The 26079-nt window shown below is 30.5% G+C and overlaps 1 protein-coding gene across 1 annotated transcript in view; it reads left to right on the top strand.

The window, feature by feature from the left end:
• The first annotated feature begins 2939 nt into the window (after window positions 1-2939).
• nAChRalpha2 (nicotinic acetylcholine receptor alpha2) overlaps window positions 2940-26079 on the top strand; it is a 119737-nt gene continuing 96597 nt past the window's right edge. Inside the window, exons 1-2 of the mRNA XM_088186093.1 lie at window positions 2940-3210; window positions 3661-3895. Of these exons, the coding sequence (XP_088042219.1) occupies window positions 3692-3895 (204 nt within the window). The 5' untranslated portion in view covers window positions 2940-3210; window positions 3661-3691. The remainder of the gene's footprint in view (window positions 3211-3660; window positions 3896-26079) is intronic.

Below are 26079 nucleotides of genomic sequence, written 5' to 3'. Positions count from 1 at the left end.
GTGTAATCAAAAATTCTCATCAATAGAGCAAGTCTGACCGTATATAACCATGCAATGTTCAGAGTCAGTAATGAGATACGTCTAAAACATGTTAAATTGTCCATTTCAGTAAAATTCGCTTCTGGTCTTATTATATATAATTCAAAGTTAAATAACAAATATTCATATTTAAGCAAGATTTATTGGAAATATTTAACTTTGTCCGCATTCGTATAATACGTAGAGGGACATCCAAATCAGGAGCTCCTCCCTATTCGCGGACAAAGGAAACCGGGCCCAAAACGTAAGATTTGCAAGCGGTCCGACCCGGACGATAAATCTTCATCTTAAAATACTTTGTCCCGCTCCGCTCGTATGCAAATGAGAAAAGTCCACAATGAAAAGTTGTAACGTCGCGCGATATCCCGGGAGGACGAGAGAAAGAGAGAGACCCCTGGTAACATATGACGTCTTCGAAATCTTGCCCTTGGAACACCGCAATATTTCACCGGCGTTATTTGAACTCTTGCCGAAAATTATCGTACAATACAAACGGTCGGTTGAATGCGCGCATGACCTGAGCAGGGTCTGGGCAAACACATTTCTACCCTTCGTTCGGGTGCCCGCTACTTTCGCAACGGCTCTAATACCTCGCCGGGCCGCGTTCAGGTCAAAGCCTGCGAAAGGCCCGGGCTTAATTGAAAGATTATATGGTAATGCAGAGGGAATAAATTGGATCAGTTTGTATAACACAAATCCCAAAAGTGAGCATCAAAGGCCGAACGCTGCTGGCCCCCGGATCCCCCGAAGCCAGCTTTTAGCCTTAAATTGCAAAGGTCCCGCGGGTACAGTTTAAGAAATATTCCACGGTAAAAAATAAACAAAATATTAAATGACCTGTTACGCTCGACGCGGTTCATCAATCAAAAGTTTGAACGGTTCACAAACAAGACTCCCGAGGTAAACACTTGACGGCACAAATCACTTTTCAGCGTATCGAAACTCGATCGAGCACTTATGCCAAGAAATTTAAAACTTAAGTAACAAACCTCACATATGGATTATAAAGTAGCAGTCTTGCAGTTAATAGACGGTTTCGATTTTGTGACGGGCTTTACAATCTCTGGGGCTCACATAGTTGAGCCTACTTCTCATCGTCCGCGAAGAAATGGATGGCAGACTTCGGACGCCAGTTTTGACATTTTTCGATTAATTTTAAGGGACTCATGAACCAATATTCAATATTCTTGAGCAGATGTCTTTCGTTTTCTTTCAGTTCTTGGCTTTGATTTGTAATAACCACATTTGCTGAACGGTTTCAAAGCATTTTGTATAGCGTGTCGTGAACAACTAATTTCCGATTGCTTCAGTCTTAATATTTTCCAATAAAATTATATTCGCTCTTTTAGCTTAAATCGCGTTGTTTTGCCATTTTCAAAATAAATTATTGACTAATAAAAAATAAAACAACAAATGAACATAACGGTTGCTTAGGCGAGACTAATCAATAAGACCTGCATTATTTTTTAAAACTCAAGTGAGCAATAAAAAAACGACATTTTATTGTTCTTAGAATTACGGTTAAAATAATATGCTAAAATATTTCGGTCATACTATGCACTTGTAAAGAGTTATTCTACACACAATTTTAAAAGGTGCACCATTACTTATTATGGCCAAGGGGTAAATGTCACAATCAATATAAAAAAGGTCGGTTACATATATTTTACCGTACAGCTTAATTAATCAAGTGCCATAAGTAAAATAGTATTTTTATCGCATTTAACAAAAAATACTGGGTGTGTTGTCAATTTAATTTAAAACTGTAATTAATGGCGTAAATGCATGCTATCTAATACAACATGTGATCAGAAATTCTTTAGTTTTAGACAATTGGTTATTTTATGTATATAATATTTATTTGTAAAACAATAGCTTTTTGCTTAAAATATACTATGAGCAATATATATTTAGTTTGATTATAAAATATAAGTCAAGTGTATTATATATTTTTTTAATTTAAATTATGTAGCTTTTTAGCACTAAATGTTGCTGTAATACTAGTAAAATATTTATCTAACATTAAGCGCACATTTTATCAAATTTTGGTAAACACATAAATACACTTGTTAATAGCGAAGGCTTTGCTTCCAACTTTTAAAATTACAAAAAGCTTTCAATACATGAAATAAATTATTTAATTTTATCATTCATTAAATAAATTATTCAAATAAAAATCACATCAATTTTACTTCAAAATGGTCTTATTTATTTAATTATAATATTTTAGTTTTTGACTATAAAAGTTAACCTTCATTTATGTGTCAAAGTAATTAAATCAAGCATCCTTTCAGCACACCATGTTTGCATAGCGTGCAGCGATTGTCAAACTTTCAATCAGCTGCAACAATTTGCAACATGAGCGTAAATTCTCAATTTCCCGCTATCGCTCTGCGCTCAGCTGGTGGGTGGAAAAGCCTTTACGTTATACGCATGCGCAAAGGCGATCGATCGCCGCGAGACAGGCTCCTGGACCAAAGATTCTGCGGTAGTGTGTTTACAAATTATGCACGCTAAAAGTTAATAATACATTTTAAACTTTGATCACATTTAAATAAATAATATTTGTTTTGTTTTGAACAACAGACTGTTTATAATTTTCTACATTCAAAAAATAAATGAATATTTAATCAATCTTCAATTATATATCTATACCAGTTAAGGTGTTACTTATTTATTGAATCATTATTTATTATTATTAATATTGAGAAATTGTTTTCATACAATCCTGTATTCAGCGTCCCGCTCGTATTCCAGGCGCTTAGTCTCACGCCTAGACAGAGATACCATAATGAATTTGTGCAAGTGAAAGCGGGACGTGCATATGTAGCTCGTTTCCTTCTTGTGCGAATTTCGCGTTGCGGGAAATTCTCGTGCTCGTTTCAGGGTATACGAGAGTCACAGTACTGTGCCCATACAAATGTACGAAGGTACATCCCTATAGGCGTACTTGTAAGAGTCGACACGCAGTCGCCGATCTGTTTCAGCGCGTCCAAAAAAATCGCAATACACACGACGCACGATATTCGCGAACGATTATTTTGCACGGAAATCGACAGTGATGGTTATAACGATCGACGCAAGAGCCTCACCAGGCTCCTGAAGCCATCACAACAAATGAAGGAACATAACCTCAAAAGGGATGCAGTTTCTGACAGCGATGTTTATACTGTGAGTAATAAAATCAAATATAAAAGTGCTAAATTAGCGTTTGTTACCTAAGCAAATAGTGAAGCTTTCTATTGTTAATATTCATAGTATTTTTTCACTTGAATAAATAAAACTGCCGGTAAACGTCAAACTGATCCAAATTGCCAATTAGTCGACCACGATCATTGTGTCAGCATAATGTTTCACTTAGTCATTTTTTATTATTCTAGAATCTATATATATATATATATATATTTATATAAATACACAAAAATGCTGTTTTCATTGTATTTAAAACATAAAAAAAATATTGCTATAAAACAATATATGTATTATACATACATTTTTAATCAAATTTACATATTTATAAAAATGTTAATTTAATTATGATAATAAATTAAAAATATATTTTTTATATAATAAAGATTAAATTTATAAATTATTAATTATACATTGATTTTATTATTACAGGTATAAATAGAATTTTATACAAATCCAAAAAATGCTACCAAAAAGCTGGATTAGCGTCGCCCTTCGGATTGCCCTAACCTCACTTTTCGCTCATGTGTGCCAGTGCAATCCAGACGCGAAAAGGTTATACGACGACCTCTTAAGCAACTATAACAGACTCATACGACCAGTTACGAACAATAACAACACAGTTTTGGTGAAACTTGGACTCAGACTCTCGCAGCTGATAGACCTGGTGAGTACACAATAATACCCCCACTACTTTTCCCCATTCAATGTTTTTTATCGTTGTTTTTATGTCACTTATTTCTCTGAAAAAATACCTTTACTCTTTTGAAGTAGTCAAGAAATTAACTTATTTCCTTATAGCAGATAATCAATTTTTATTCATATAAAATGCATTCATATAATCTTGTACATAAATCTATATGATACTGATGTGCATTGAAAACACTATAAATGTAATAATCACATACATAATTTAAATTTATAATTAAGGTATAATAAAACGATTCACAGTCAATTAAATAAAAACTCATTAAGAGAAAAAATTTAAGCTTTTATTGTTTTTATCTATTTTAAATAGCCATTAATTTATTTTACAATCTTTAATAATAAAAAAAATATGTTTTATGAGTGTATAAAAACACATATTAATATTAATAACATAATATAATAATTTTAAACATTTTTTTAAGTTTATTAGTGACAAAGAATGGTAGTTTATTTATTATATTATTAGATACATTTACACTTTTTATAACGCATTTTCAATATTAAAAATTATTTGGTGAGAAATTTAGGCAGTAGTGTAGAATAAACGCATAATTAAACGAACTTTTACATTTACTTTAAATGCAGTGTTGCTGTAACTAAAATACAATAATTTTTGATTGACTGCTACGTCATACGGATCCTAGCGAAAACTACAATGTTTATAAACGAATATAAAATCTTTTTACTATCTTGCAAAATATTTAACTTTTACTTATAGATTTACTTTGCAATAAATATCCCGCAATTTATATATCTGCAATAATATTTATTATATTATTAGTTAGCAACTTATAAATAAAAATACTTCTTACATAAAATTAAAAATATATATATATTGGCGAATATTAAATGAATATATAAACGTTTTACTGATTCTATAAGTCGTCATTGACGTTCATATAATATCACTATTTATTTTTTATTATTGTAACCTGACATGCGTCAGCCCAATGCGTTACAGCAGGGCAAATCAGTTCCAACATGTGATTGGTGAATCGAATTAGTATGTGTATTGCCATTTAATATTTATATATTACTTTGCATCCGGGGCTGATTTTTATTAATAGTGCATTTTTATGAATAAAAATTGGATGCTGCTGCCGAGGCTAGATCTCGCGCCATCTGATTTACTAATCTAGACCGTACAAACTAATAACGACCCTAATTTACTTAAATTGAACTCTAACCAGAGGATTCTGCCTTAAGATGTGTTAATGGTTGCTCCCATAAAGTCTTATATTATACTTAATTCATTATTCAAGTTATCTGCAACTTCTTTAACATTATGTGTCGTCCGCAAACAGATTCATTTTACATTTTTTTATAATACTAGTTACATAATTAACATAAATTAAAACAACAATGGTACTTGTTTGAACCCCTGTGGTATACCGTGAAATATTATTTTCTGTTTGAAATAAGCATAATTTATTTTAACTTTTTTTTTTAAAAATTTTTAATCCATCTTAATGCCAGAATCCAATTAACACACTTTTTGGGGACTCGATCGTACAGCCGGACGTATTTAACACGCTCTTATGAAACTTGATTTTGAATATTTTAGGGCACCAAAATGGATTAATTATATTTTAGATAGTATATTCTTCTAACAAATGTCATTATTATACTTCTTTCGATACAAAATTAAATAATTAAAAAATAATTAGTGGTTTAAGATTTTTTTTTAAGAAATCTTTTCGAATATCCTTATATATTATCCTAAATCGGTTTATATAAATGTTACACCATAATGAATTCTTATTTAGAATCGATACTCACAAATTCTGGGATAGTCACACATGTGGTGTTCATATTCTGTTTTAATTTAAGATCCTTTTTAATACCGTCAAAAGTAATGATTTTTACTACTAATAATGACTTGTTTCTATTTGTTAGAAAAGAATTATTTTTATTGAGAAAAAAACAAGTTTTTCCTTAAAATTAAAAAAAAACTTTATACAGCAAAAGTTGTAAGTAAAAGTAAAAGTTGCGACAATCAAAAAGCTTGTTTTAATATTAACGATTTACTAATACTATTTTTGCTTAGATCGAAATAAAAGCACATTTTTTAATGATTTTACGGTTTACGGCGAAATTGAAAATAATTTAATACAAAGTTTCCTTTGCCTTACTTAGAAATATATGCCATCTATGCAAACGTCTCTAAAAATAATATTTTAAATAGTTATAGGAATGCATAAAACCGTGAGTTCGGCAAATATTTCCTATCCCTAGTATGAAATAAGAATTTTTTTGGTCTCCTAACTAACATAGGATCTTTTATGATTGCTTTATTATGCATAGTTCCCTGAATTAGTATGACCCTATGATTTTTCTCGATAATTTCTCTAAAAAATAGGCATATCCTTAAGGGAAAAAGATTTCACATATTTATAGAGCCTTTTTTTTGGTAAAACTAAATTTGCACGAATATTTATAATGTCTTACAACCGCTGCATAAAAATGAATCGATTTGAAAATATTGATACTTGTAAGCTTGTAAAAAAGGTCGGAAGTATTTAAGCGGCACAAAATTACTAACAATTTTCTTAACTACCCTAATTAGAATTATCTTTGCTTTGGTTATCTAAGAACTACATTATTATCAGATAAAGAAAAACCACTTCGCTTGGGAATCAGCAGATTGCAAAAATGTATGAGGGTTTTTAATAAAGTTACGCAATAAAATTTCTGTCAAATACTATCCCATTTGCCGGTCAAATACTATCTCTTTCAATAATTCAAAAAGGTTTTTAATAACAATTTTTGATCAGTTTATGCTGTACCCAAATGTTCATTAATTTTCATCTCTCTTGTGGCATCCGTATATCGTGAGACGTTAGGAAAAGAAATTTCTATATCTTGTTTTTGAATTTTCGTCTACAGTGTTTTACAATATTTTTTTCCTAATCATCAGATAGAGGTCTTTAATGGTATTCGTATAAAATTCATAAACAGTGTAGATAAAGATCTTTCATCGGGCTCATTTTTCAGGTTAAAAAAGTCTTTAACCGACATCATACAAATATTTACCTAACAATAACCTCACTTAATACTATATTCATATTTTTGGTCTGAACCGCACAGTTTGAGCTTGTGCAAAACATGTATAAATCATACATGAGAGCCCAAAAAAATAAGCCTTTCTGATAGTAAGAAATAAAATACACATGTAATATAAATAAAGTAAATAACACCCTTGTAAAATATATTAAAAATATTGTTATTGAATGGAATCATTTCCAATTATTTTATACTTGGTAATATAATTAATGTTGCGGTAGCTTGAAGCATTGTGCAATGCTTATTTCCATCGTAATTTTTGGAATGTTTAGTTTAATTTGAGATGTGTTTCATAATTTTTGGTGTAAAATTATAAAGTAGCGTTACACCAGCTCGTTAGTTGAGCAAACATTGTCGACGGTTACTAAGTTATTACTGCACTGCCGCCGGCAGCCAGCTAGCTGGCAGTCAGGCTGACAAAGTTCATCACGTTAATGAACACGGAAATTCATAAACCGATTTCCATAATCCGAAGCCAATCTGGACACAAATCCAGATGCGAGCCGGTAAGCCTTTTACGACGATAAACAACTCCCGTTACCCTACTTACTTTTTAATGCTAACTGATGCACCCAACGAGATCTGGCTTCCGTTGATCGTGTCACGTTTGGTCAAAACTTAAGTGCAAACTTCAAAGGTTGTGAGCAGATTGTGAGTGATGAGGGTAAAGATGTAAAAAGCAACAATAATATTAAAGCCACGTAAGTCTAAAGCGACTTTGGCTACAAACAAAAAATCGAGAGCTTAGTGATATTATTTTTTCTTTGTAATGTTCTTTCCACTTCGGATTTCTAATTGAAAGCTCAAAATAACGGTTTCCATTTATTCTGGCTATCCGTATTACAAAGAGCTTACACTGGGATAATACCTTAATATCAAAATAAAATGGAATGATTATATTTATTTGTATATGACAGGAGTCTAATTATGAGTAAATCAAACTTATATATTAATTAATTATTTAAAAAACAGTATTTCACGACAGGAGAGAAAAGCAAAGTCTACTCAATATTTTTAAATATCATTAATAATATACTCCTAATATAAAAATTGTAAATTTAGGCTAATACAAAACCTAATGATGTGTGTTAAAGCTTCTAAAGTTCTGGCTTTATTGCGCGCATTCAAACTAACGGAAAATCAATAATCATATTTTTCATTTTCCATTTATCGTTCCTTGCTGCTTCTGCAGTACTATTTTAATAAAATATTACTTAGTAACAGATACATGAACACCAAATTCGTGTATACAATCATTACCACTAGTATGCCTTAACATTAATATTGTATTATAATGTACAAATATATGAAAGTCTTTCGATATGCACCTTCAGACTTTCCTTTGTACCTATTTGAACTTTAATACGTTTATTAAATTTCCTTAACATGCAGTGGCTCATATCCTACAGTTTATTCGAATAGTGGACCATATGTATATATGTTAATTTTTTTTCTCAAAAGCAAACATTATTCTATTTGTTATCAAATTTAATTTTGTATTATAGTAATACGCATGAACTTTAATGTGTTATTCAAGTTTTTAGCAGAAACGTTGATGTTTTTGAACATCTGAGTCTGCAAATCTTAAGTATAGTAATAAAATTTTATTTTATTCGGAGGGGTGTTATCGCAATCCTTTTGCTAACTATTGGTTTTTGGGACAGCAATAACAGCAAGCCCCTTTGATCGTAGTTTGCCGATAGGCACGCTTCATTTGATCTTTGGATTTATCCTAGTCACTTAACGTTACATTTTTTGCTTAGGTATGTGGGTGTATTAGTTAATAAACTATATTAGTAAAATATACACTTGTTAAGCAAGTAGATAAAAAAATAAGTGCTATAATTAACAACATATTCAATACCGTTTTGTGGTCCGCGCAATATTGACCGATCGTTACTTAAACTTAATTTGACCTATAAATATATTTTTGATATCACAGTATTTTAAAAAATATTGTGTTTTTTATTTTAATATTTTTTACAAGATTTTTTCACTATCGACTTACTTTTATACTATTTTTTATTTATAGTTAGCGTTTTATCATATAGTTTAGTATCAAAAACTCTATGATGAAACATTAATAAATTAAATTACTAGTAACACAATTATATGAAAATTCTTTGCGTTTTTATTTATTTTCTCTGCCACACTCTCTATAATTAATACTGCTATTTGGTCTAATTTGTAATGAATGTACATAAGTGACATTTTGATGAAAAAATGATATTAATAATTTTATTAGCCGTTATACTGAAAATGTAGGTTTGTATTATATAAAACATTAAGTCTCAAAGAAAACATTTGATTGCGATTTCCACGAATACCGAGTCAGTTATCTACACCAACGCAAATGGTGTTTAATTAAACTCTCAGAGCAGTCATTCAAGTGCCATCTGCACATTGCACAATCTAAATGCAGCATTAATTTTCATCAAAATTCAGTCGACAGATGGAGACAAATAACGACGAGGCTGTAAAGGTTCTTTTCGCGATTCATATATGCAAACTAAAACTGCTCGTACAGAGGTATAATTAAAGTTAAGGGCACGGTCCATTGGCTCTTCCTCCATAAAGGGAGTCTGCGCTACTTAAGAAGGCCCTCGATTGCTAATTAAATTAGTACGACTGCGTTTGGACTCGCATTAACCTCTTCCTGGGACATTATCGTGGCAAAATGGGTTCAGAGGGGCGTACCGAGACAATAACGTCCATTATTCTACGGATGTAGAAATGGCTCATTAAATTTATTTACATGCGCATTCAGATAGTAAAATAAAAAAAAATATTGCAGAAAAACATAAGAGAAAGCTTAGAATTGCTTTTTAATTATTTTATTCCTTTTTTACGACAATATATCTAATGAAGACACTTGTATTATATTATAATTTAATAGATAATTTGGTTACAATGCGACCAAAGTTTCACTTAACAATTCAAAGTTTGTTACAATTGTGAAACAAATTTGTAAACGAACATTCATCCTATAAATATAATGTGTACTTACATAAAGCATACAAATAGATCTATATTATAATTTCTCGTACATTTCAATAGAATTAAATCTCGTCGGGTGTAGTCCCCGAGCATCGTGTACTCCCAACTAGTTTAAGTTCCCGTCTTGTTCCGCAACACATAAGACTTTCAAAGTTATCTGAAGTGAGACATTCGAGTTGTTTGATAACAACAATATTGAATGACCTTCTGTATACTAAAAACTACTAAAAATATATATTGTTTTCTTCGCGTGTTTTAAGTTTTAATAACACGTTTATATAATATTATTTTTTGTATGTATTGTAGGGTTATCACCATAGTTATGCATTGCAGTATTATTTGATTAAATAAATTATTTTTGACAAATTTTTTAGTTCCTCTTCATGTAAAATATATAAATATATATATAAATATATATTTAGAATTTTATATTAATACATGTAGATGTATAATATATAAATATATGAAGCGGTGATATGACTAAATCTTCGATAGTTTAGCACTTTTTCCCAAATTCATGGAAAAACATCTCGAAAATTGCATTGTCGTTAGGGTGTTTGTTGATGAAAAGGACATTAGCGCCACCCGGTGCTGTTTCTCTACAGACGAATGGGAAAGAGGACACAGCGACGAAATTGATACAGCGGATTCGAACCGACCGGGAAAATTCAATCTAGACGTCGGTCACTTTTCAATACCCCCACCCTATATTTCACCCATACCTCTCCCTTAACAAAGCAATCGTAAAAACAACGCCGACCCGCCGAGCAATAAAGCGTTTTATTTTATATCCATTATATTCTGCGAGCAAATGCCCGCGCTAAACTTCGACCGTAAATTACGCCGCGGCGTATATACAAAAAAAAACATTTTTTTATTTCATTTCATTTAATAACCATCAATGTCGGGGTAGGAACGCGAAAAAATATAACGATTCGTATTCTTGGATGCTCCGAAAGGGGTCAATGCAAAACGAATTAATCGCGCCCGATCCCCCTCTTACCCTTTTCAAAAAATAGTAAAGCGCTTTTTTATTAATAGCAACACTGGCATAGTATTACACTTGATTTATTTGCGTGTCAACATTTTTACGAAAGCTCCTCTCTCTCTTTCGTTCTTCTGGATCAAATCCATTTTGGAGTAATACATATTTTTGTAATATAAGCGCTTATACCTATATTAAATACACTATCTTAGTGTGCAACATTAACTATAAATTTTTATCTTTCATAAACATATATAATTATTTTTTTGATAATAAAGTATACCTATTTGAGTTGTTTTTTCGTATCAAAAAAATAATTATTTATGTTTATGAAAGATGAAAATTTATATTTACAGTTATTTTTTAATAATAAAGTTGTACTTTCTTAAGAAAAAAAATTATATACCTCAAAATAATAAATATATTTCAACAAATCACAGTGAAAAAGTGAATTTGCTGTAAATCAAATTATTAATTTTCATATTTAATTTTTCCAAGTCCATTAATAAGATTGAGTATAAACAATAAGATAATTTTTTGTCACTTTTCATTAAAGATTTATACACCTAGAAGTAATTTAAGCTCAATGATTATTTATTTTTTTGCCTATTTGTAAGTTTTTCTTGATATTTTATGTATAAAATACAATATATTACTTGTTTCTGCAATATATTTAGCTTTCATTATTTCTTTTAATACTTTGTATGAATATGATTAGTGATTTATATTTACTTTATTTTTTTAATTAAAAAATTCTAAAAGTACAAATAAAATCAAATCATTTCCCTACTTCTAATGACACAAACTACATATATAAAATATTGAATACGTGCATATCGTTTAGAAAAATATAAAAAAAATCTTACCGGGTTTAAAATAATATTATAAATGAACATTTCGGTTCTTATAAATTGCATTTTATAACTTATTTAAAAGGCTAAGTATTTTACATTTTCATTATAAAAAGGTACAGGATTATTATTGATAAATATAGAAAAAGTATTCGACACCGTTTAGCAGCAACCTTTTTTTTATGTTGTGAGGAGAGGAAATCTTTGAAAAACACCATCAGCCTCCTGACTGCTGGTGATTGTGCCGGATTCCACTGCTAACAGCGACCTACCGACTAAAACCTCTCCCCATACCTCTCCTGAACGACCGGTCTTTCAGATATTACACTTCTGTTATTTTTTAGCACCAAGCTAACCTATGAATTATTTAAATGCCTTGCTTATCTCATGATAATATATATCCCACAAAGTGATTATTTTTTTCATACTTTTAAGTCGTCGTTAATATGTTTAATATGGGTAATACAAGTCGTATTAATAGATAAAAATAAAAACAGAGCAATTAAAAAAAATTATACACCTGTGTCGATGTTATCAGCGCCAGCGAAAATATTTAAAATCATTCTTCATAAATATGCATTAAATCATATTTAAAGATACTGGATTTTTAACCGTTTTTGTGTATCAAGATTAGAAGTAATGAATCTGCTTGGTTTTTACAATTTTGTGACAATAATTCTCGATACAGGCATTCAAGTAGATGTCATCTATACTGATTTTAAAAAGTATTTGATAAAGTATGTCATGCTCTAATTCTTGAAAATATAGAAAGGTTTGAGATTTCTCACGTCAATATTTTTAATCATACTTTTCCAATCATTGGCTATATGTTTGATATGGGTAGCACAAGTCGTTTGAATAGATTGCTACGAAAATTGGTCAAGGTTCTAATACTTTTTATGTTCATGTTTTATTAATTGAAAAGTTTTACTCTTTACCGATGAAATTTTTTTTATTGAGAATCGTAATTTTATTATAAATCTATGTGCATGGTTATCAACTAATAGATTATCATATCAAAAATGTCATACCATGACGTATTCGAGAGTAAAAACACCACTTTAATTTGATTTTAAAATGGATATCAATGTGCTGCATCGCACAGAAGTGGTAACTGATTTGGGTGTCATATTTCAAGAGCACATTTATTGAGGAACTCGAGAGCACGGTGTTTTTTATATATGTAATCACTTGGTGTGCCGTAATTTCAGATACATGTACATGTATAATAATGTACATATTTTTTTTTATTTCTCATAAAACTCTTACATTATTTACGTAAGTCGCATCGACGATTTTACTTAGTACACTTCTTTAAGATATGGAATATACACAGTCTATAGTCTCTAGAAAAACTTACAACCTAATTAACAGTGGTTGTATTCTCAAGTATTATTTTAAGTACCGCAAGAGTTTTGGAGAACTGTCCAAATAATACAGCTAGGAATTTTGGTTTCATGACGTTTATCATTTCTCGAAAAATAAGTATTTTCAAAAAATTATAATATTACATATAAAAAATATATGAAATATATAGTATTTGATTTTAATAATATAAATATTATGGTTGATATATTTTTAATATTAATAAACAAAAAAAATAATAATCGTTGAAGAAAAAAAAACTTTGATAGAATTATAATTTTTTATAATGGACGTGAATAATCAAAGTACCGAAACGAATCGATTTACTTCGATTAAAGAAATTTTGAAACCCGTAAACAAAAATATGTTTTATAGTAATTTATTTATATTAATCTTAATTGCAATACAAATAAATACTAAACCGATTTTATTTTATTTTGACTAATGCAAACGGTTAATCTTACACCTTTTACAATTATATAAATAAATATCACATTAACGTATATCAAGTTGGCATTTATTATGATCGACCGTCATTGGAAAAACATCAATTACCCTTATTTTTATTACTCCACAAAAATATCGCGTTTTGATGAAGTCGCCTTAACATTATTAACCCCACAATGACATTTATGCGAAAATTTGTCTAGTCGTAAAACCTAGATGGCATATGTTACTCCCAATTATTTATCTAACTGATTACCTCATAGTATGCGTGGCTTCAATTTCGTGTTCGCGGTGCCTTTTTTATCTCTCGTGGGAAATTATAAAATTTATATAATGACGGGCGCTAGTTTTTTTTTGTCGTTTGTCAGGTAAATAAAATTCTTCGATATATTATCGCCGCGGGCGAGGAGCGAAAACGTTTAAAATATTCATGAACCGCACCGATCGCTCAACATAATTTATAATTCAATTTTCGCGGCAGATAAGGGCATAAAATATTGTAAAGATACTTCATTGTTAATGGGATCCATTGTTGAGAGGTGAAATTTATTGTGGTGGAAGCCTTTCCCGTAGGTCTTATTATAAACACGAGCGAGAGTGTATGTGCGAGGGGACCTGCAAACATCTGAGCACCAACGCGGCCAATTTGGGCTATATAGCTCGCTGTTGTAATTTTATATACATACATGTTCATACATCGCACATTGTCTAATAAATATTATCTCAATGATGTCACAGTACCGTTACACTTCTGAAAAACAAACTAGATATTCGTATTTTACATTACTAATTTGACTTTCCATTGTAATTTGGTTTGTTAACCCTCTTTGGCTTTAATAATATTCAACTCATGTTGACATTCGAATTTATTAGTGAAGCAAGCTGTGCATTATTTAATAATACTGCCTTTGTTCACCTTCATCGTTTACAATCGCTTTTATTTCGTCGAAGAAGGTCTTGATTTGAAGGTTTATTAATTAAAAAAATTAAAATTTAATTTAAAAAGTAGTCAAATCAGTGATGCTCTTAACTAACGGGATATTTTCAACCCAAAATTAACATTGGCAGTGAAAATAAAATAATCTCAGTTAGGCTTTATTATGCTAAATGAGTTTTAGCCTGGTCATAATGCGACATTAGCGGTTAAATTTATAAAGTAGCAAATGTTTCAAAAATTTTGACATTAAAGAACTGCTATCAAAGTAGAATAACAATACGAAGGATAGACCAGTTCACTGACATTAAAAAAATAGTAAAAGTGGCAATTTGCGGAATATGGTTATTTCATAAATTGCTTAAAAAAATCCTAGCTTAGTGTATCTTAATTTAACAATAATTAATAATTACAAAACAGATAGAATAATCGTTAAGTCGTGTTATTACTAAATATTATTATTTTGATGATGCTTATTTATAATATTATATTTTTTCGTAATTGCATTTCTTTGCAAAAGTGACAAAAATCACATTTACACAAGTAAGTTGTGGCAAATAAAAGTAAAAATGTCTGCAATGCTACTTTCGTCAGTTGTGTATAAAGTCCTGACTATTACATCAGAATTGTTGAATATCCAAATTTTAAAATCCCATTTAAATATGTGCTCGTACGTCATAAAAGATGTTTCAATAAATTGAATCGCTGTCATCCATCGAATTTAGGTCAAATAGAAATGGACCCAGTATCCATCTCTAAGCTTTTCTAATATCTCAAATGAAAAAATATCCATAAAATAATGCAACTTCCACTGATCTACATTTCTAAAGTAATTTTCATAAGAGTAACACTGTTGTTCTGAGAACTATTTTTGTTCGAATGCAGGGTTTAAAATTCTCATGCAGGAGATTTTTTTCGAGTATCCAATTAACACAAGTCATTAAGCATATTTTACATGCATGCACGGTAAAAATAGTAGGTTTTTAAAACAGGCCGCAAAGTGCGTGCGTGAGAGCTTGAACATTTAAACAGTTTAGATTGAGGCGAGCAGGGTTCGGTAGCCCTTGGGGTCGGCCCAGGGTCCCCGATGTAATTGCACATTAAAAGCGGGACCCGTCTTAATTAATGTCTGACAATGTTATTCAAATGCGGGGTAGCCGAAAGGAAATCTCCGCATTCGGATTCAACCTTCTCTTCCCCGCTCACTATAACACTGCTACATTAAACATCAAAGAGTGATGAATAAAATTCGTCAGGCGAACAATAACAGACGGCCTTTTGAAAAAAGAAAAGAGAGGAAGGACACTTTTAACGACGACAACTAGCCACTAAAGGGAGACTAGTGCCACTTTTTCACGAAAAGCCTTTTTCTCAACTTTGATGTCCAGAGATTCAAAGGGGACGTGTTACTTTTTAATGCTGGCGGGAAATTTTTAAAGCAGACATCGAGACGACGACGCAGCGTTAAAAATTCATCTGTGCGCTATTCTGAAAAGCTTAAAATTTGCACCTTGCAGTACAATGAAATAATCCAAGCGTGAATTTAACGCGGAAGAAATCGGGTTAACCGGCTAATTGAATGGAAATACGAGCCAAAAATTTCATGTTAAATATGCTTCCGGCTTGATTGGATTGTGTAACGTTAAGCTGAGCTATTATTTAAAATGTCAAAGTATAATTTTTTCATATGAGTATACAACAAATATACTTTATTAAAAATATGTCCTATATAATATTATAGTAACTGAGCCATGATTAATTTTTAATAAGGCTTTTGTCTACAATACTGTCTTCTGAGTTTTTCTCTGAGAACTATGAATCGGGTTGGAAAACCAATTATTATTTTATACTGGGTCAGTCGCATTTCACTGATTTTTTTCTTTGTTATTTTCTGATTGCTAATAAAAAGATCCCGAAGCATTACTTATCTTTATAAACCTATATTTTTGATTGAAATATATGTCTTACGTATTTCCTTATGTATAGTCATTATTTTTTTTTATTTAGGAGATTTTTTCTAATGATAATTAATTTGACTATTAATATTTCACATCTACGTTATTTTAAATTAACTACTTAAACAACTTTTCTAGTTGTAACGTTTTATTTAACATGCATATATATATATTTTTAATATCATTTCACAATCTTTATTATACAAGTGATCTAAATCTGACATTACTTTATGATCTACTTATAAGGGATCTATTTGACAGCCTTATCCCATTGGTGTTCATTATTCTATTTTTAAAATAGTACTATTTTAAGTGACACCTTAAAAAGACTGCTGCATATTTTTTATCGCTAACTGTTAACACCAAAACTTCGTAGCTTACACTACCATTTTTTATATAGCTCAACATACCTTCATTATTAAAACCGTTGTTATTTTTTATTTATTGCTGAATTTTTAATAAGGTCTAAATATAAATAAAATCTAAAAACCCAAGTATTTTTTTAACACGTAAAAACATAAATTATGCGAGTACAAATAAAAACATAATAAGCATATATTATCATTTTATTGCTTAAATTTCTTCAATTTAAATACTTTATTTTACTTTTTGATAAACACATTTTATTATATCTTTCAACGCTAACAAAATCACCTGATAAAACTTGACAATGAGTGAAACGTTTATTTGTCGTGTAAATTATTGCTACATTTATTTACTGCACTTATGACATATTTCCTGTCATAAAAACGTAAAATAAAATCATAAATTTAACCCACTGGAATCAAAAAGGCAAATCAATCAGAATCTTTTGGATTTTAGAGCTGAATAAATGTGACTTTGCAACCAAATAGACACTGGAAAAAACTAGTAACAGTTTATTTATTAACATACATATATAAATGTTAATACATATATAAATGTTATATATATAGAGAGAGAGAAATTTAAATGCCGCTAACAGGCGATGGAGTTTTGGTCTCACAGCAGTTTCCCAAATGAGCAGTCGCAAATGAGTATGTTTGTGAGCAAATTGCATTTCTTTTTAGACATATACCTGAAATGTATTCACGTCTTAATAGAAACGATCCAGGTGCCCACTCCTGTGATTGGTCACCAAGAGTAGAATAACAAAAGTATAATGCGCAGGGCAAAATTAATATTCCATCGCGCGTCCTTTCCAAACAAATAGTAGTTTGTCGGGGGTACTTATAAATTATTAACGTTTTATGATGAAGGTGCTATTAAATGGTACGTGCAATATTTACAATTATTGAGATATTATCTTTCGTCGCCCTACTTTTAAGACGAATATATTTCTCTTAACGTTTATTCGAATTTCTGTTGGAGTGACCTTTAAATTATAACAAATTGTACAGGGGGTTTTAACCCCCATAAATCAACTGGATTATTATGTACTTTTACAGCCAACTGTGTCTTCAAATTTCAAACTTATTCTATAATGTTTCAAATTTTATTTGGTATTTAACTGGATAATTTATAGACTATAAATTATTAATAAAAAAAATGGCGGACCTTGGTTGCTCAGATGATTTATTATTATTATTTATTTATTTTATTAATTTATTTAGCTTAATAGCTAATCTTTACATCTAACAAATTTAGTAAACATATATAAAAATATATAAAAAATACATAACAGAATGAAAAAATAAAAATATACAATAATAAAGACTTAATATTATAATTTATTTCTATATGTACGAAGGTGTTTTTTTATTCCATTTATGAAACCCGTTATATTTTTGCTGTTTCGGATTTCTCTTAGAAGACTATTATATAAATCAAAACCTCCGTACCTAATTCCCCTAGCCGTACTCGTTTTCTTATACTTAATTATCTTTAAATTTTCTCTATTTCTAGTATTATATTTATGTACATCTTTATTTCTTATTAAATACTTATTAAAATATTCTGGTAACATATTATTTTCTAACTTATATATAAATACTAAAACATTCATACTCAATATTTCTTGAACATTTAACCATTCTAATCTATCAATCATACTTTTACAATTAGTTAATCTATTTTTATTTAAGATTACTCTCATTGCCCTATTTTGTAAGTTTTGCAACATTTGTTTGTCTAATTTATTTAACATATTTAATAGTGTTGCACAATAATTAAAATGGGGCAATATTATACTATTGTAAATTATTTTTTTTTTGTATTTATACTTAATATATTTCTTAATCTAGATAATAAACCTATTTTTCTACTAATTTTTTTTAATATGTAATTACAATGTTCTTTAAAATTTAATTTTGTATCAACAATTACTCCTTAATATTTTATATTATCCACTATTTCTATACTAGAGTTATTTATTACTATTTTGGTACTATTATCTAAAATTAACTCGGCTATTTTTAAATTATTTGAGCAATCGTTTGTATCGTCGATTTAATAATTATTATAATAATTGTCGAAAGTGTATTTTCTGATATACTGCAAATACAAATTAAAATCGTGTTCTATATGCAGATGATTTAAAATTGTTTAAATGCATAAAATTTGTGGTAAACTTCTCTCTACAGAGTGAATTAAACTCTATGGAGATGGACTTCTGTTAACTGTTTGTCATTTAGTTTCGGAAAGTGTTATATTGTGTTATTTTATCGATCACGTTCTCTATCAGTTTATTTTTACGATCTCGGTGGGAACATTTTAGATAGATAAACTTCCACTAAAGTTCTAGTAATTAATTTTAAAAGCATGTAAAGGTTGTGATAAATCTTACAATATGCTCGGCTTTGTTATGAAAAACGCATTTCACTTTAACGCATTTTCTGTTAACTATCAAACGTCTTCAAAAATCACGATCACGTCCTCTTCTGATGCCCGTTAGAGACAGGACGTCCGCACTAGCCGACTCGCCTATAGCTGTCGTCATCTGTCATACAATGGCATTGCAATGATTTTTTTCTTACTATTTTTAATTTTTTGTGTATTATTTTTAATTTTACTAATATTATATGTTTTTCATATTTATATAATATTATGTATTGTTTTGTGACGCATTTGGTTAATGGGACGTTAGGGCACGATTGTCTTAATTTATTTAAATAAAGTTATTGTTTTGAAATAAACTTGCTTAAACTAGACATTTGATTTAAGAATTGATTTCATTGACATGGAGTTCACAAAAATATTAAAATTACGAAAATATTTGTATTTCTTCTTTAAACTACACAAATATATACCAAAAATTAAAATTATAATTTTAGTGGTTTCTAGAATCTTACAATTTCTAAAACGTATATCTTCTTATCTTTGATTTTAAATAATTTGTTGAAATATGTTATTGTTTGATAAAATATTATTTAATACCTTTTAAATTAGGTCTCAGAAAAGATAATTCAAATAAGCAAAATTATTTACCGTTGTTGTGCTGCTTAATATATTGCAAAAAATATTTAAACAATCTGATGGTCTTTACATAACAAAATTGTATTTTAAGATCTGGGTTTATATTACCAAGCTAAAAATACATATCTGGGAATTAAAACCTATTTTGGTAGATAAAATGTTTCTTTTTAAATTTACCAAACAATAATTTATTGCTTATGAAACACTTTTAATCACTGTATACATAATTTAAAAACATGTGATGTGAAACGGGCAATTTTTACTTACGAAACGGCGCTCGCTTTGTGATAATAGTTTTCGCTCGGTTTGCATATTGCGTGCTCCGGCTCCACCAGTAGTCCCTCTTTATTTTATGGCCATTAATCTCCAGGACACTTCCTTCCCGGCGAGCTGGTCCGCAGAATGGAAGAAGTCTTTCACTACATTACTTAGCGGGAGAACTTTTGCTCGGGGCGAAATGTGACCACATTCCACACGTTGAAATTGTATACGAGTTACATATTTCGACCATTGAGCTCACCGAGCGTTTAACAATTGTTCCGTGGACGTAAATTTTAAAACCTCTTAACGCGAGCACAATATAATCGTATACTAACGTTGGCGTATAGTCGTTCTAATATATTTTATTTCTTTACCTAGAATTGCTAAAATTTGCACTTGAAATTATAAATCAGAAGATACACATTGATTTAATTGCGAATATAGATTTATGAGCTTTGAGATTACGTTACGACGCGACCGTGCCCTATCTCGATCTCGTTTATTAAACTCTCATTTGGAACGTCTCTCTGTGTTCTCCTTAATCTCTTTTCTTTTCTCGTTTCATATAGCCCTTTATATACTTAGTGTTATATTACGTGCGCGTGTGTGTATAAAACCCTTTTTTGTTCGCTGTTACAAATCTTCCACTTTGGTCCGATACAAGTTGCCGTACATCAATTAAGTCTCGATTTCCCATCGCAGACGCACAAGAGTCTATTTTTATTAAGGACTCGATAAAAAGTCTAAATAAAAATCTATTGTCCTCCGCGACCTATTCATGTAGACAGTATAAAAGCTCAAGTATTACGCTTCAATAAATATCATAACATGCTAAAAAAATACAGGGTATTTTATTTAGCTTCAACGTATTATATATACGTATGCGTTGTATAAATATCGTGCTTAACTGCACCGTCTATGAATGAGAAAATATTAGCATTAAATATGTGAATACATAAATTTTATATATAATTCTCCAAAAGTGCTATAATTGTGCGTTTTTAATATATGCATATGTTAATTTCATATTATAAAAAAGTCCGATGTTATTTTAAGTTGTAAAGCATTATTGACGGTTAACAAATGTTTATTTTATTTATTTAAATTAAATTAAGACAATGGCGACCTAACAGATTACCCGAATGTATCACGATGGTCAAAAAAATTTGGTCATCATATTATTTCAATTCACAAAAAATAATTAAGTACATATAAAAAATTTTAAAAAATCGTAAAGAAGGCGAGTCGGTTAGTGCGCAGGACGCGATCGTGACTTTATAAGACGATTCGGAACCTAAAACTAGAATTCATTGAGAATAGTTTGATCGTAAACAAAACCCTACAGCTGTTTAAATAAATACTTACTTCTGCGAGAACTCGCGAATTTTCTGCGAATCGTATCTCAGCAGTGCATTTTAAGAACCTTTTCTGATTTTATTCGGTTAAGAGTACTTTTTAGTTATTAGTGGATTGTAAATGCTGTGAACAAAAATATTATAAAAAACGCGAATAATTGATGGATCATCAAAGTGAGCTATATTTTTCATAACAAATCCAATAATTTTGGAAGATTTATTGCAGACGTTGTTTACTCTCAACTAGCCAATTTTTTTTATCGAGATTGTAGAAATAAAGTAATAGCGAACAGGATCGAGAAAATGATACAATATTGCACTTTTCCACACTAAAGGACAAACGGTTGAGGGAAACCCATCGCCATAGAAAACTTAAATAGCTTTCTAAAGAGAACGGCTCCGCAATTGATCAAATGCATCTAAATAATTTGCACTTAATAAATAACATAACTTTGTAGCTGCCGTATTTATGTCATTAATAAATAACATAAAAGCAGAGGACCTATGTTGGACCCTTGAGGTACCCCTACAGGAGTTAAATACTCTTTAGACATAGCTTACAAACTGTCTACGATCGCTCAAATAACTCAAGAATAACCGAGTTAAATCATCCGAGCATCCGAGGTTCGACTACTTTTTTTATTAATAACCCATGACACCTTCTTAAAATCCGTATATATGACATCTACTTTTATACTAATAATATTATTGTATTGAGTAATAGATAGTGGTTGAAATTTACTTAATACACAGCTGCATTCAAATCAGGTAGTAAAAAAGGACAGGGATTTTTTATTAACACCTCAGAATCATTGTTTGAAAATAGAAGTGATAAATAAATTTTTTTGGTCAACAAAATATTAAGACCAATAATTTTAAAATAAGTAGATTAGTTAGTTTTTGTTCGCTGGATAAATAAAACGAAAGTCAATGTTTCCATACGAATTTTTAATAAGCTTTATTAAAACAAGGGAGGTATGGATATATATATATATATATATTTAACCATTTTTAATAATATCCGCTGATTTTAATTGCTATATTTTTTTTTAAAAAAAAAAATTATTTTTACATCACTAAATATACTATATTTTTACATTTTGGTTAAAAATATTTTTAACAAAAAAAATATAAACTTTAAGTATTGACATTTTATTTAGTCTTTTATAAATACCTAGCTAGTTCATTCAGTTACTATTATAGTAACACTTAAGTATCTTAAAGTCATATTTAAAAACCTGTGTTATAGAAACTTGTATTTAAATATTTACTTTCACATATTATTAAACTGTAATAAATTTAAACGAGTTTATTTTTTTTCTAAATGTCAATTATTTTTAGTTATAGTTGTAAGCTCTTACTTAAAGGCGGATTAACATATGGTTTCCAAATATCTAATATGTGCCACTGTGCCATGAATCCCTTAGGATTCATTCGACCTTCAGACTTGACACATTTGCAAACATATTTCGTTTGTTAGTTACTTTCATATCACTAACCCTCAAAGGATTTCGCGCAGATAAAAGACTATTTTTTTAGTGTAAAAAATAGTATTTATCAAATAAATAATATATTTTTATATAATATATTATTGACGTCAAAATTGAAAATTCGTTTTCCATCTTTCATTCTTGGAAAATATCAAAGTTAGCATTAAATACAAAGTAGCTCTTTTGATATTAACAGTGTAGTGATAAAAATAATTAATAATATTTCCAAGAATAATAAACGGAAAAAATATGATACTCTAATAAACAAGATATTGTGTTAATAAATATCGAATATTATTAGAGAATGAATTCTTGCAACTACTGTATATAAATATAATTTAATATGACAGACTCTGGATTGAGTAGTCAGTATATATGGATTATTAAATGCAATCAACTACTAAAGCTAGATCTTTTACGGTAAAAACAAGCAGTCCTCATAAAACTTTTTAAAATCACTGAAGTGCTTCTTGCTTCGTGACATTTTATTAAAAAACGTAGGTTCAACATCAAATTACGTTTTATTTTTAAAGATGGTTCAGTACGCTACATTGAATAGTTACATAGATTGAGATTATATATAATATAACCTTATATTTATGTAATTATTCACTTAAACTGTGACTTGTAATGCTTCTTTCAATGACAGAATGAATTGTCTAACCTGATCTTTTGTTGCTGCTCCGTTTGTTACCTCTTTTATTCGCTGATCTCTTTCAGATACTGTTGATTACAGCGTTGATTAAAGTATTTTCATCCGCCATAATTTAAAATCCTCTCGCTCAGAGATTACCACATCTTTAGACGCGGTGAGATGAAAGACTTCGAACTCGTGTTCGATGAATAGGTGATGCCCGAGTGGCTGCGCAGGTGATTATAAATAATTAAGTAGCTCGGTGTTTAGGATCTCTTGATAACGTGTACTAACCGCAATATAGGCTACGTAAAAATATAAATACGTAAAAATGTTGTATATTATTGCTTCATGAATTATGAAAAAAATATCTTTAGGGTGTCCTTTGAAGCGTCTTTGCATAGATTTGCCTACAAGATATAAGAAATTTTTCGAGTTTGTTCACTTTAGATCAAAGCACTCTTGCGTATCAAAAATAAATAAAAAGCACTCCTCATTTCATCACAAAAGCCAGTATTTTTCTTTGTGTCGCATGTCTCGCGATCACTATACAGTATCTGTTGTTGCTTATCCCATAGTGAATTTAAAACGACGCGCTCGCCAAAGTTTAGCAATGAGAGCGAAAGAGACCTAAACGAACAATAGTCTCGCCTCGACCAACTTTGACTGTGTTAATAGGCAACCCTCGGCCCTTTGCCAAGAGGGTTCGTGCCCTCACAATGTACACAAGAAATGCCCAAAAGTCGATCGTTGCAAAAAGAAAATTCTCTTCGACGAGTCAAAAGACACGAAATCGCCGGCGATGTTTTCGTCGAAATGAATCTTCAAAGAATGGATACGCCGAATGGCGGACTTTAAAGTTGATAAAGGGAAAAAACGGCGCGAACAATTTACGACAACTGGCGAGAACGGGAGGCAAGGGCAAAAAAGGACAAGGGTTCGACTTTTCCATATTAAGTATGATAATGGGCGCGGAAGCGACGAGGCGTACTCGCTTTACGCCCAGACGTTTTTCTTTCCATATTCGAACCCGGAAGAGTTTCCGGTTTTAATACAATCTTTAAAGAGGAGTTATCTTTACCCTTTTTTTCCCGTCCGATTATCTATCTAATTAATCGGAAATAAGCTTTGAATTTAATTATATTTTATAAAAATACTATTTCCACTACAAACGAATAAATATTAATAATAAATGTGTTAATAGCTTCGAATAAAATTCAGTCAGCCTTATAAAACAGAGCTGCGTCATATTGGATAATTGTTGCTAAAAGCGTCGCATTATAGAATATAATGATCCTATAGCCCAAATTTCATGTAATTTTGAGCCGTAATTGCACGACTTTTGAAATGTACCCAAAGTACTGAAATATTTTGAAGTGATACAATTATCTACGTATAACTCGAGACCGAAATTTCTGAATATATTTAATGGGTCACGTCACTTGAATGCTTTATGCAAATGTAAACGCTGTACGTTGTATATATTTAACTACAGCAATTTAAGAAATTGAGTAATATTAAATCGAAACATGTCATGGGGTACATTGAAGTGACCTTTCTATTAAAGGATGTAAGGAGGAAAAATTTCTAACAAAATATATCCAAACAAACTTAAGTCAATAATATAAAATATTAGATTTAAATCAATATTTCAATCGTCCTAATGAAATGACCTTTGTGTTTTACGACCACTCGCTCAGATTAACGATCAGCTCTCCAACGCGAAGATGCAGTGAACTGATAATTTTTTTTAACTATCTATCAGATCGTAAACCAACCAAAGAATAATACAAAGCGTAAACGTAAGATTTACTAAATACTTCTGTTGATTCAGCAATCAGCTGAGTTCCAACTAGTAATTCCAGGGAACGCCTGTTTTCACTTTGAGTCTCGGAAATTCCCTTACTCAGATTAATTTCATAATCCCTTTACTCAGTCAGTCACAGTCACTATTTACTACACAAAGCATTTTTTAAATTGTCGAGAAAGACAGCTACCGCTGGGTTCAAGTTTTAATAGAAGACAATTTTTTGTATATTTGAACACGGTCAGATTTTCTCGCTTCGCCAAAGCACCGTCGGTCGTTAAAAGTTGTCGGTAAGACGCCATTATCCTCAGCAGCCTCTAAAAGCCCAAGCTCAAGACATTATGGGTGCACAAGAATGGCACACCATCCCGACAAAAGGTAACCGGCCACGTCAATCTGCAAAGTCGTTAACGTTCGGGATCCGGCGGCCATTAGGCGACCGACCGACGGCGGCCAAAATAAGCCCAAACTTTGGACCTTACATAATTAACGCCGGACGACCATTACTTTGACGACCAAAGTCAAAAGTAGCGCGGCTATTCAAAGCGCAAACAAGTGGTTCTCCACGGTCGGTGGCGGATACTACACGCAGGTAGATTTAGCCGC

This window comes from Plectrocnemia conspersa, unplaced genomic scaffold, assembly GCF_051122295.1.
Source record: "Plectrocnemia conspersa isolate PC_06_02 unplaced genomic scaffold, ASM5112229v1 ptg000001l, whole genome shotgun sequence".
Lineage (NCBI taxonomy): Eukaryota > Metazoa > Arthropoda > Insecta > Trichoptera > Polycentropodidae > Plectrocnemia > Plectrocnemia conspersa.
The sequence above is the reverse complement of the archived record's forward strand: the minus strand, read 5'-3'. Positions and strand labels throughout refer to the sequence as shown.